Below are 12,500 nucleotides of genomic sequence, written 5' to 3' on the forward strand. Positions count from 1 at the left end.
GTGACACGGGGATAGGACATAATAAACCGTCTGTGAGTCTGCACATACAGCTGAGCTACCCGGGCCCCCTCTATCCACAGCATCTTCAAGGGGGCGAATTGGTTTAAAGAAAAATATCGGAAAATGTCAAATAAAATCTGTGCAATCTTGCGCATTCTGGGAGTAGGTTTCATGAATTTTACATAGCAAAAAACTGACCAAATAGAAAACATGTATTTACGTTTTCAAGTGACTCACGCGGGCGGAATCTCACTGAATTGAAGGGACTGTGTTAAGGATGACATTGGTCATTCAAGGCAGATAGTCTTTTTCGATTTTTCTTCCTCGATTTTGTCTCGGAAGAGGATTTTTTTTTCTCTCTGAAATGTGCAGCTTTCTCGGAAATCCTCGGATCCGAGAAGAATTCCCATTCATTGCCCGGTGTAGGATCCGGTCCGGTCCCCCCTCCGAAGTAGTCCCCCGGGGGACCAATTCGTGGCAAAAACTGCTCTATAATAGTCCCCCCTTAGACATCCAGCCTCGTTTTTCTTGTTACAATGTTAGTAATGTTACCAGCAATTTCAGAGAAAAGAAAGGAAAGAATCAGAGACTGGTTTCATTTCTTCTTATCAGTATTTATTTATTATTCATTTTATTTCATGTGATTTTTCTTTTGAACGGCATTATAAATCAGATCTATTTTTTTTCTGCAAAATATAGTCAAACAAAGAGATTGCTGTCTGTGCACTACATAATACCGGACGAGGATATAGATTGAAAATGGCTTGAATGCCTAAGAAAAACGAGGCTGGATGTCTAAGGGGGGACCATTATAGAGCAGTTTTTGTCACGAATTGGTCCCCCGGGGGACTACTTCAGAGGGGGGACCGGACCGGATCCTACACCGGGTTGCTCGCTTTTATCGCCGCTCCACATACAGATACCGGGCAGCTCTTTGAGCGCTTGCCAACTTTAATCGCCATCTCAACTTTCTGGCTAAACTGAAGTGTATCCTTAGCGGATTATGACTTTATTCAGTTATTCTGCAGAAAAACAGAAATGCTGGAGAAAAACTGTTTGTTTCTGCAGCATTTCTGCATAATGTCATCTTTCGCGAGAGCAACGTTTTTTTCTGCAGTAAAACAGTTTTACTGCAGTAAAATTGAAATCAAGAATGCTGCAGTAAAATGGTGATGTTGTTTTACTGCAGAAAACCTGTTTACACTTTTTCTGCAGCATTTTGTACTGGCTCATTATAATGTTGGAGCACGCGAGCCCCCCTCTGTCGAGAGATGGACTCATCCAGAATTACCAATAGTTGTGCGTGACACGAATGTATTTTGTCTGTCTGACTTCCTTTCCGCCGGAAGTTCAAAGTTTCAAATTAAACAATGGCACCTGTCAGCAACATTGTCACATTTTCCCAGACGAACGCAGTAGTCCACTTTGTGTTCGATTTTGTTCACGTTTGGCCGCCATTGTGAAGTTGAATATATAATGCCCTTATGCTACACGCCTTCTGATTGGTACACTGCGGAACAAACTATTATACTATCCCAGGGGGCGACGAATACAAACGCTACTTTACAAGGTCGTTCGTTTTTCTCCAGAAAAACTGTCACAGACTATTCTGAAGAAAAAGTTAATCGCAATAATGCTGCAGAAAACCAAGTAAACATTATGCTTCAGAAAAACTGTTTTACTGCAGTAAAAAAACGTTGCTTCGGCGAAAGATGACATTATGCAGAAATGCTGCAGAAAAGACGGTTTTTCTCCAGAATAACGTCATAATCCGCCAAGACCCAGTACGAAATGCTGCAGAAAAAATGTAAACAGGTTTTCTGCAGTAAAACAACATCACCATTTTACTGCAGCATTCTTGATTTCAATTTTACTGCAGTAAAATGTTTTGCTGCAGAAAAAAACCCGCTGCTTCGGCGAAAGATGACATTATGCAGAAATGCTGCAGAAAAGAACGGTTTTTCTCCAGCATTTGTCTTTTCTGCAGAATAAGTGAATAAAGTCATAATCCGCTAAGGATAGAAGTGTCTAGAACATGGCGAGTTTTATAACTGAGGCTGCCTGCACGTGAAAGATAGAAAGGGTTTTGTGGGGTCTGTGTGTGCTGGGGGTAATGTGTGAGTGTCTGTGTGTGAGTGTCTGTGTGTCTGTCTGTGTGTCTGTCTGTCTGTGTGTCTTTGTGTGTGTGTCTGTCTGTGTCTGTACCTGTGCATGTGTCTGTGTGTATGTGTCTGTTTGTGTCTATGACTGTGTGTATGTGTCTGCCTGTCTGTCTGTCTGTCTGTCTGTGTGAAGACGTGCGCACGTCTACCTGCACGTATGTCCATCTGTTAACTAGTAACATGGAATTGTTATTTCCTTTCTAAACGCCTTTCACACACATGGTCAGTAAGTGGATTACAGCCGTGATAGACCGACTTATAACTTCAAAGAGCCTTGCTTTGTGCAGCAATCTACTCACTATCAAATAGTCATGTACTAATGTAGCCACCTTTCACATTGTCTAACTGTTGGTTAAACGTTACGGCTCCGTCCTCTCCGCTATCTATGTGACTTGTGTACAAGGTGGTATACATCCTTTGTCCAGTGAACCAGCTGGTCAGCGTCAGCTGATCTAATCTCGCACCCGCCGCTAAGACGTAGCCAGCTTGATTGATGTCTCTGTTTACTTTCCTACGGGTACTGGACTCTTGGAAGAAAGCAAATCATGGTCGCTCTTTTCCAATGTGTGCACTGATCTATCCGTGTTGACGATTGGTCTGCTCGTTATGACCCGAGTACGGCCTGACTCACCCGTCCACCTAGCACCTCACGATGTACCCGTTATCACCCACCCTGACTCACCCGTCCACCTAGCACCTCACGATGTACCCGTTATGACCTACCCTGGCTCACCCGTCCACCCATCACCTCACGATGAACCCGTTATCACCCACCCTGACTCACCCGTCCACCCAGCACCTCACGATGTACCCGTTATCACCCACCCTGACTCACCCGTCCACCCAGCACCTCACGATGTACCCGTTATCACCCACCCTGACTCACCCGTCCACCCATCACCTCACGATGTACCCGTTATCACCCACCCTGACTCACCCGTCCACCCAGCACCTCACGATGAACCCGTTATGACCTACCCTGACTCACCCGTCCACCCATCACCTCACGATGTACCCGTTATCACCCACCCTGACTCACCCGTCCACCCATCACCTCACGATGTACCCGTTATCACCCACCCTGACTCACCCGTCCACCCAGCACCTCACGATGTACCCGTTATCACCCACCCTGACTCACCCGTCCACCCATCACCTCACGATGTACCCGTTATGACCTACCCTGGCTTTCCCGTCCACCCATCACCTCACGATGAACCCGTGATGTCAAGAGATCTAGCCGTACAATTATAATCCGTCACAGTGGTACCTGTACCCAGCATGCACTACATATAATTATGTTGTACCAACACAACTCTCGTCTACCCAGTACCCAGTTCTACCCATAATGACGACACATCTAGCTACCCGTAATGACGACACGTCTACCAATAATGACGCCACAACTACTCGTAATGACGACACATAGATCTACCTCTCCGTTATGACAACACATCTACCCGCAATGACAGCATATCTACCCGTAATGACGCCACATATACATAAAATGACGACACATAATTATATACCCGTAATAACGACATATTACTCTACCTGTATTGACGACACATCTACCCGTATATATCTTACCCCGCCACAGGGCCCACTTTCTGCGCTGCCTGGCGTACTCCGGAGAGTCAGCAGACGTCGCCATGTCAGCTTGCTGTATGACGACGTCCAGTGTCGCCACCGCCACGGCCACATCACACCACCACCACAACTACTAACACCACCAGCGACACTACAACCACATCACTGACACACAACACAGCCTGCACCACTGCTGTCTGAGTCTGGGGAGTATCTGCTTGTTCCGAGGCAGCACTTTTTTTGTAGAGGACAAAAGTACAGACGAAGAAAAACAACAAGGCTGAACTGTCTGATCAGCAGCTAGTGGTACGTTGCCTGGCAGATGTTGATGGGATTCTTGCTGAGTCGCTTGGAACTGTGCTGCACCGTGGCTCTGTCCTTGCCAGGGCACAGTCAGTCTTGAAAGATAGACGTCCAGGAAAGTTCAGCTTAGCATCACGCTGGGTTAGTTCACCTCTGGTGTGTTTGTTTCTTTGTTTCCAGTCCTGCCCCTTCTTTGTTTCGTTCAGCAGCTTGGGACTGAAAGGAGAGTCCTAGCTGAATGACTTGGACTTCCTTACAGCTGCTAAAATATTCACCATAGATACATTGTAAGTACTTAGGAATGATACTGAACACTCATTGCGAAATGACTTTAGCTATATATATTCCCCTTTACTTCACAAGAAACATGACCACGACGTCTCCTCCCTAGCAACACGTGCCATGCGTGTCAACTGATGAGGCCACAACTTGCAACAACCTCAACAACAGTCGCACCTCAACTTGACACTTTTCTGTCCAGCAAAACAAAACCAAGACTTGAACAAAGCCATTGGGGATTTTATCTTCAAAATGCAACCTCTAATACACCTACACAGTCAGAAACAGAAGCCCTGACATTATTCAATTTCCGTGTACAATTTCACGGTATCATTAGTTTTCCCGTTTCATCAGAAACAACGGTAGAGAATTTCACAGACACAGAGTGCAGACGGTGAAATTGGGACGTCCCTGTACCGAAACTCATTATTCAGACACACGACCCGACTCACGGCCCGCGCTAGTATCACACCAACGCTGACACAGATGGATGGGACGTTTAGGGGGGGAACAAAATGACCGTCATTAGAACCTGCTGAGAGTTATTTCGCTTTCTGAGGTGTGTACAAGCAACTATACACGCGTACAGGAATTGGGCAGTAGGAGAATTAGTTCGGAAAGTGTCACTGCTTTACGTCATTTCCTGTCATCTGAATTAGTCTGTAAGCTGTCGTTTAGCGTCATAAAAAGGCTGTGACCAACCTGGCTCAAAATTATCTTTTTTTCTTTATATAAAAACAATCTTGCTTATTTCCTGTTGTACATCTTGCTCAAATGTAGCATTCGTTGTTTTTAAGCTCAATAATCTTGTCCAATACGTTGTGCCATTTGTGTATCAATGAAAATTGACTCGCGATGCCCCATTCCCATGTTGTCACGATCTAACCTTCTTTTTACACAATGTTGAAAAGCCTTGGTGGAATTATCGGGGAGAAACCCGACTGTGTAGCCTACTTTAAAGCAAGAATAAGGATAAGGATAAGATTTTATATAGTCCATGAGGGTAACCTCACAGAAATTCGGGCTGCTTTCTCCCTGGGGAAAGCGAGCTGCCATACAGTATCCGCTAAACTCGGAGAAGAACGTGAACTCCAAAACACTGCCTCCTGTTCTACTTCTTTCAAGACACAGAGTGCCAGGCCGGATGAATGGAAGCTCCCCCCCCCCCCCCCCCCCCCCCGCCCGCCGCTGTGAGGCAAAGAGGAGGGGTGAGTGCAGATGAGGCAAGCCGTCACAACATTCTTCTCACAACGCCCCCCAGATTACAAACACACACTCCGCCACCGCCAACCACCACGACAGCTTGATACACTATCATCATCATCATCGCCGTGCACCACGACCACAACAACTGACAGCTTGACACGCAGAGTCTGCTACACTGCTCAGAAGAAAGAAAGACTTTGCTGGAAGAGTGCACTTATCGTGAATTTCTCATCCAGGCAAGATCAGAACAGCAAAATGGACACGACTGGCACAGCTTGATATCACATCTCACTACCTATCACATCATCACCTGGCACCACGACCACAACAACTTGACCGCGTTACACTGAAGATACAGTGGTGCTTGTGATGAAAGGACTGACATCCTTGGGACCAGTTAAAAGTGTCCCAATATTGCAGGTGGCCTGTCATTGCAGGTGGCCTGTCATTGCAGGTGCATTTAGGTCAAGCTAATAGACAAAAGAGACAAGAGATGGTTTCCTCTCATCGGAGGGGCCTAACATGACAGGTACCAACCACTGTATGGCGGCTTTCACCGGGCCAGTGTATCTACTGCCCACAATCACCTTCACGCCGGGCCAGTGTATCTACTGCCCACAATCACCTTGACCGGGCCAGTGTATCTACTGTCCACAATCACCTTCACGCCGGGCCAGTGTATCTACTGCCCACAATCACCTTCACCGGGCCAGTGTATCTACTGCCCACAATCACCTTCACACCGGGCCAGTGTATCTACTGCCCACAATCACCTTCACACCGGGCCAGTGTATCTACTGCCCACAATCACCTTCACACCGGGCCAGTGTATCTACTGCCCACAATCACCTTTGACCGGGCCAGTGTATCTACTGCCCACAATCACCTTTGACCGGGCCAGTGTATCTACTGCCCACAATCACCTTTGACCGGGCCAGTGTATCTACTGCCCACAATCACCTTTGACCGGGCCAGTGTATCTACTGCCCACAATCACCTTTGACCGGGCCAGTGTATCTACTGCCCACAATCACCTTTGACCGGGCCAGTGTATCTACTGCCCACAATCACTTTGACCGGGCCAGTGTATCTACTGCCCACAATCACTTTCACCGGGCCAGTGTATCTACTGCCCACAATCACCTTGACCGGGCCAGTGTATCTACTGCCCACAATCACCTTTGACCGTGCCAGTGTATCTACTGCCCACAATCACCTTTGACCGTGCCAGTGTATCTACTGCCCACAATCACTTTCACCGTGCCAGTGTATCTACTGCCCACAATCACCTTTGACCGGGCCAGTGTATCTACTGCCCACAATCACTTTCATCGGGCCAGTGTATCTACTGTCCATAATCACTTTCACCGGGCCAGTGTATCTACTGCCCACAATCACCTTTGACCGGGCCAATGTATCTACTGCCCACAATCATCTTGACCGGGCCAGTGTATCTACTGCCCACAATCACCTTGACCAGGCCAGTGTATCTACTGCCCACAATCACTTGACCGGGCCAGTGTATCTACTGCCCACAATCACCTTGACCGGGCCAGTGTATCTACTGCCCACAATCACTTTGACCGGGCCAGTGTATCTACTGCCCACAATCACCTTTGACCGGGCCAGTGTATCTACTGCCCACAATCACTTTGACCGGGCCAGTGTATCTACTGCCCACAATCACCTTTGACCGGGCCAGTGTATCTACTGCCCACAATCACTTTGACCGGGCCAGTGTATCTACTGCCCACAATCACCTTTGACCGTGCCAGTGTATCTACTGCCCACAATCACCTTGACCGGGCCAGTGTATCTACTGTCCACAATCACCTTGACCGGGCCAGTGTATCTACTGCCCACAATCACCTTGACCGGGCCAATGTATCTACTGCCCACAATCACACCGGGCCAGTGTATCTACTGCCCACAATCACCTTTGACCGTGCCAGTGTATCTACTGCCCACAATCACTTTCACCGGGCCAGTGTATCTACTGCCCACAATCACCTTTGACCGGGCCAGTGTATCTACTGCCCACAATCACCTTTGACCGGGCCAGTGTATCTACTGCCCACAATCACCTTCCCCACAGACCACCGTTGTCGGAAGATAAGGTGCCAAACATCGCCACAACCTCACACACCATGTTGCACAACAACCACAACATCTCATGGCCCTGAGAACCCTGCTCAAGACACGACACGCTTCGCTGGAAGAGTGTAATTCTTATCCATGTTAAATCTCGGCCAGAAGCGCCATTGTCAGAGTGCAAAAGCGCCAACCACTCCTACAACCTCATACAACAGTTTGCCCTTTGGCACTGAAGAAAAGAAAAGACCAACTTCGCTTGAAGGACATTGTTGCTAAATTATATTACGCTCAGACGGATGCGTCAATCAAACATCGCGCGCGACAACTCGATACAGCTGACATCACCTAGCACAAAAACCACAACAACAACACCTAACCCACAAACTTGCTTCAACCCAAAAAACGCAGACATGCTTGAGTTCTCTGTCGTCTTTGAAACTACTCGCAACATTCACCTTCCCGCCAAGAAACTTATCCGTGTTGCCAGCGCTTGGCCACCCTGACAGATCGCCTATCCGTGTTGCTACCTAACCACACGCTGTAGACGATCAGACGGATCTTGCAGATAGATCACAACTCACGGGTCATTGGCCAAGAACTGAGAACCACGCCGTTTTTATCACACAGGTAATGATGAAAGATCGAAATATTCCTGGCAGGACTGGAATCCCTGCTTGCACTCTCTGAGCTCTTTCTCTTCCAGTGCCACGAAACTTGTGTTGCCTCCTGGAGCTGCCAATCTCCGACTGAAAGTCTGTGAGTTCTGTGAATAGAAAGCCCGCTGCCAAAAATCAAGGGCTGTGGGGGAGGGGGTGGGGGGATGGAGGGATAGGGAGGGGTGGTAGTTGCTCTTTTATCGTTGTGTGTGGAGCGGGCTGAGCGATGTGGTGAAGGAATGTGGATGTGTTTTTCTCTCGGCGGCACTCGACATACAGATGTACCTGTGTGCTGCAAGCCCCGTATTACACTGGTGTTGAACTTCACTGGGAACTGTGAACTTAGGGCGTTGTGCCGATACAAAAAAAAGGGGGGGGGGGCGTTTACTGAGAATGTTGATGGGCGTTGAAATCATTAGTGATCTACTGAAATGTCCCCGTTGTGCTAGCAACCTGTATGTGCCTCTGTCTGTGCCTCTGTCTGTGCCTCCGTCTGTGCCGCCTCTGTCTGTCTGCTTTGTAATTCTTCTTACCATCCTTCCTTCGGTCTTGTCTTTGATTCTTACATCCTTCCTTCCTATTGTTTCTTCTTAGCCAGATAGCTAGATAGCTCGATTGATAGATAGATAGATAGATAGAAACTAGACGTTGATGTCTTGTGCCAGTGCTTGCAAGGACCAAACAGACACATGCCGGTAGTACAGTCAGTTCACATAATACGAATACCATGCTCCGACAAGTGCATGTCAGTCTTTGTCTGCGATTTGACAGAACATGGAAACACATGCAGACGGTGACTTCATTCACAAAACTTTAACATCTCAGGCAATCTGGTGTGGCTTTGACTATTGTCCCAAACTGGCCGGATGACTTGATTGTTTCTTCATTGTTGATGTACACAAATTACAACACAATGCAAACCTAGAAACGCAAGTCAGTATCATTGTTTTGCCAAATGTCATAGACTGTCAATGTGATCATTCCGGCACCTGTCTACAGATTCGCAAAAGATTAACAACAGTTTGTTTTTCGCTTGGCTGAGTTTTGGCTTTCAGCGCGGGGCAGTGCGCCTAATCATTGTGCAGTGGCTCGTGAAGTGGCTCGTGCAGTGGCTCGTGAAGTGGCTCGTGCAGTGGCTCGTGCAGTGGCTCGTGCAGGTTGTTTCCTCCACACCATCACATATCGTCATCATCTCGCGGAGCTTGACGTAATCTAGCTCTCGTTTTCACGTGCAACTGCACAGTGTGTGTCAGCAAGCCTAATCTCGGTGCAACAGACCCAGTCTGTGCAGGAAGTGCGAATCAACACTGTATCCTGCATCACATGACATCTCATTTTGACACGTCACAATTCCTGCCAGGGTTCGTCAGTTTCTGTCAGAGCGGAAGACGTGTGCAGGAACTCCTCACGATGCGCAACAAAATTAATATGATCATAGTTTCTGAGGTGGAAGTGTCTGTCGTTGCTCGAGGTTGAAACATCTTTCCTTCATTTCGGTCTTGTTCCTCTCGTCTGTTGTTGTTGTTGTTGTTGTTGTTGTTGTTGTTGTTGTTGTTGTTGTTGTAGTTGTTGTTGTTGTTATTCCGTTCTTCTTCTTCTTCTTCTTCTTCTTCTTCTTCTTCTTCCAACTGTTGATGATTGTGAATGCGTTGTTCTTGTTGTTGCTGCCGCTGTTACTATTTCTTCTGCTATTTGTACAAACATATTCTTTATCAAATAAAGACAGGTTTCGGGCTCATCATTCAGGTCATTCCACCAGCACACCATCTCGCCCCCCCCCCCCCCTCTCCCCCTTACTAATTCCTTTCCATTCCAACCCCCTTCCGCCTCTCTCCCGTCCTTTCCACTTGTCTCCGCACAACTTTGTGCCCCCCCCCCCCCCCCCCCCTAGTTGTCATTTCCAGGCGCTCTCTTTGCTCAATCGAACACTGCGGCGTTAAAACCAAGACGAGGCTGATGAACTCAATGTTCATCGATTCATTAATTCAAGCCACGAGGCGACAAACACGTAACGTGTTTTAGTGGATCGTGAGTCACCACTTTTGTTTTTTACAGGTTTGAAGCAAATATTGAACACGTCACATCAGACGACATGAAGGCTTTGAAATTTCTGATTGATCTTGAAGTCGTGAAAACGTGTTGTTGGTATTTTGTGGTGTTCTCGGATGCAAACACACACCATAGAAATTACATGGAGGTGGGAGTTACTTAGAAGTACTCGTAGTACATTGTAGTAGCAAAGATGTTTACAGCTTATTCATTCATGTTCCTCCTGCACACACAGACACACACACACACTGCACAGACACACGGCACAGACACACACACACACACACACATACCGACACACACACACTCACACACACATACACACACACACACACACAGACACACACAGACACACACAGACACACACATACACACACACACACAGACACACACACAGACACACACATACACACACACACACACACACACACACACACAGACAGACACATACATAGACACACACAGACACACACACACAGACACACACACACACAGACACACATACACAGACACACACACACACACACACACACACACACGGAAGCAGTTAGTGCCAGAACACACAGAAAAAGAAAGGCAGACAGAGTGGCAGGAAATGTTCATAAGTCTGGCACAGTCTTTTGTTTCCCCCAGCACTCTCACGCTCTCTCCACTGATCGCTCTCTCCGTGTGTCTACCATACAGTGGGAGGTGGTGGGTGAGGGGGGGGGGGGAGAGGGGCCGAGAGGAAGGGAGTGGGGATATAGGGGATAAAAGCGCAGCGGAGGAGGGAGCTGAAATACGAAAGGAAATCGAGTTCCTTTAGTTCTGTCGGGATAGGTATTGGTGTGTGTGTGTGTGTGTGTGTGTGCGTGTGTGTGTACGTTTGAGTGCGCGTGTGTGGGTTCCGCGTGGGTTGTTACATCGGGGGGGTGGAGTGAACAAAATCACATCTGTTGCTCCCTGGCCCTGGGCAAGACTGAATAGAACTGGTGTGGTGTGTGGGGGAGGGGTGGGGGTGGGGTAGATGGGCAATAAAAGCAGCTGCGGGATGTTATGAAGTGTAGACAAAGCAGGGATGTGCTGTATTACACGCCAAATGTCAGATCTAAATGTAACTCTGGCACGGGTCACATCAGCCATCATAATCATTTCAACACACAAGATAATCTAGAGCTGTAGAATATCCTTTGTTTACGTTCTCTAACACACACACACACACACACACACACACACACACACACACACACACACACACACACACACACACACACACACACGGTACAATTACTGTCTGATCTCAGTGACCTTTACGCTGCACGCTGTGTGAGTGTTAATGTCCGCCATCACTCCACGCCCCCACCACCGTCACCACGGAAATAGGAACCACAAAATATAGGACACAATTGGAGGTCAGTCTTTTTGATTACAAAGGAACCTATTACAAGTACACTAAATGATACGGCGTTATTGTTAAGGTCTACACAAATAAGTACCTATTTAATCAGGGGAGGTATGAATATTAGTGTGTTTGCATGCTTGTCTGCTTGGTTTCCACGCATAAAAATCATGCTATTACATAAGTCATGTATAAAAGAAATTTAAGAAATTTAGAGCCCATGCGCATCTAATTTGTAATTTTGTTTGAAGTCCTCTGTCGTCTCCTTGTTGGTTCTTTGTCCAATGCCTTCATCTTGACGGCAGACGAACAAACAGCAATCACTGTGTTGTTGCTCCTTCATTCTCAGTCCTACATCTTTCCTTCAGGCAATTTCCTCGTCTCTTTTGTTGTCATTATAATTATATTCATGCTAATATGTGTTTTAAACAAGTCTATCTCAAACTCTTGGACCGCTCCCAGCGGGGCGACTTGATTCAGAGCATGCGTTAGAAACAGTGCACCCGGTTCACCTCCCACACTGAAAGGCCGGCCAGGCTGACCGAGTGACCGTGCACTGACCGAGACAGAGTACAGAGTGACCGAGACAGACCACAGACAGCTTTACGACCTCACAGTCAACGCTTTACGGCCATCTGTACGACGCGCCAGGCGCCGCTATAAAAATCTTCACTGCCAGGTGATGATGGCTTCAGCAGTCCCTGTGACCATATAGTGCTACCTGTCATATGACAGGCGTCACTGCCAGGTGATGATAGCCTTGACAGTCCCTGTGACCATACA

The 12,500-nt window shown here is 47.5% G+C and overlaps 1 protein-coding gene across 9 annotated transcripts in view; it reads right to left on the reverse strand.

Annotated features, from left to right (window-relative positions):
• Window positions 1–12,500, reverse strand: part of LOC138977932 (serine-rich adhesin for platelets-like) — a 166,630-nt gene that overhangs the window by 71,470 nt on the left and 82,660 nt on the right. For 2 of the 9 annotated variants that reach the window (XM_070350537.1, XM_070350533.1), the window contains exons 1-2: window positions 8,090–8,381; window positions 3,753–4,317 (exon numbers count right to left, since the gene is read on the reverse strand). The exons of 1 other annotated variant lie outside the window; for it this stretch is intronic. In XM_070350537.1, the coding sequence (XP_070206638.1) occupies window positions 3,753–3,816 (64 nt within the window). In that variant the 5' untranslated portion in view covers window positions 3,817–4,317; window positions 8,090–8,381. Of the gene's footprint in view, window positions 1–3,752; window positions 4,318–8,089; window positions 8,383–12,500 lie in introns of those variants that run through there. 6 more of the 9 variants (XM_070350542.1, XM_070350541.1, XM_070350536.1 and 3 more) reach the window with 5 other exon arrangements.

This window comes from Littorina saxatilis, linkage group LG10, assembly GCF_037325665.1.
Source record: "Littorina saxatilis isolate snail1 linkage group LG10, US_GU_Lsax_2.0, whole genome shotgun sequence".
Lineage (NCBI taxonomy): Eukaryota > Metazoa > Mollusca > Gastropoda > Littorinimorpha > Littorinidae > Littorina > Littorina saxatilis.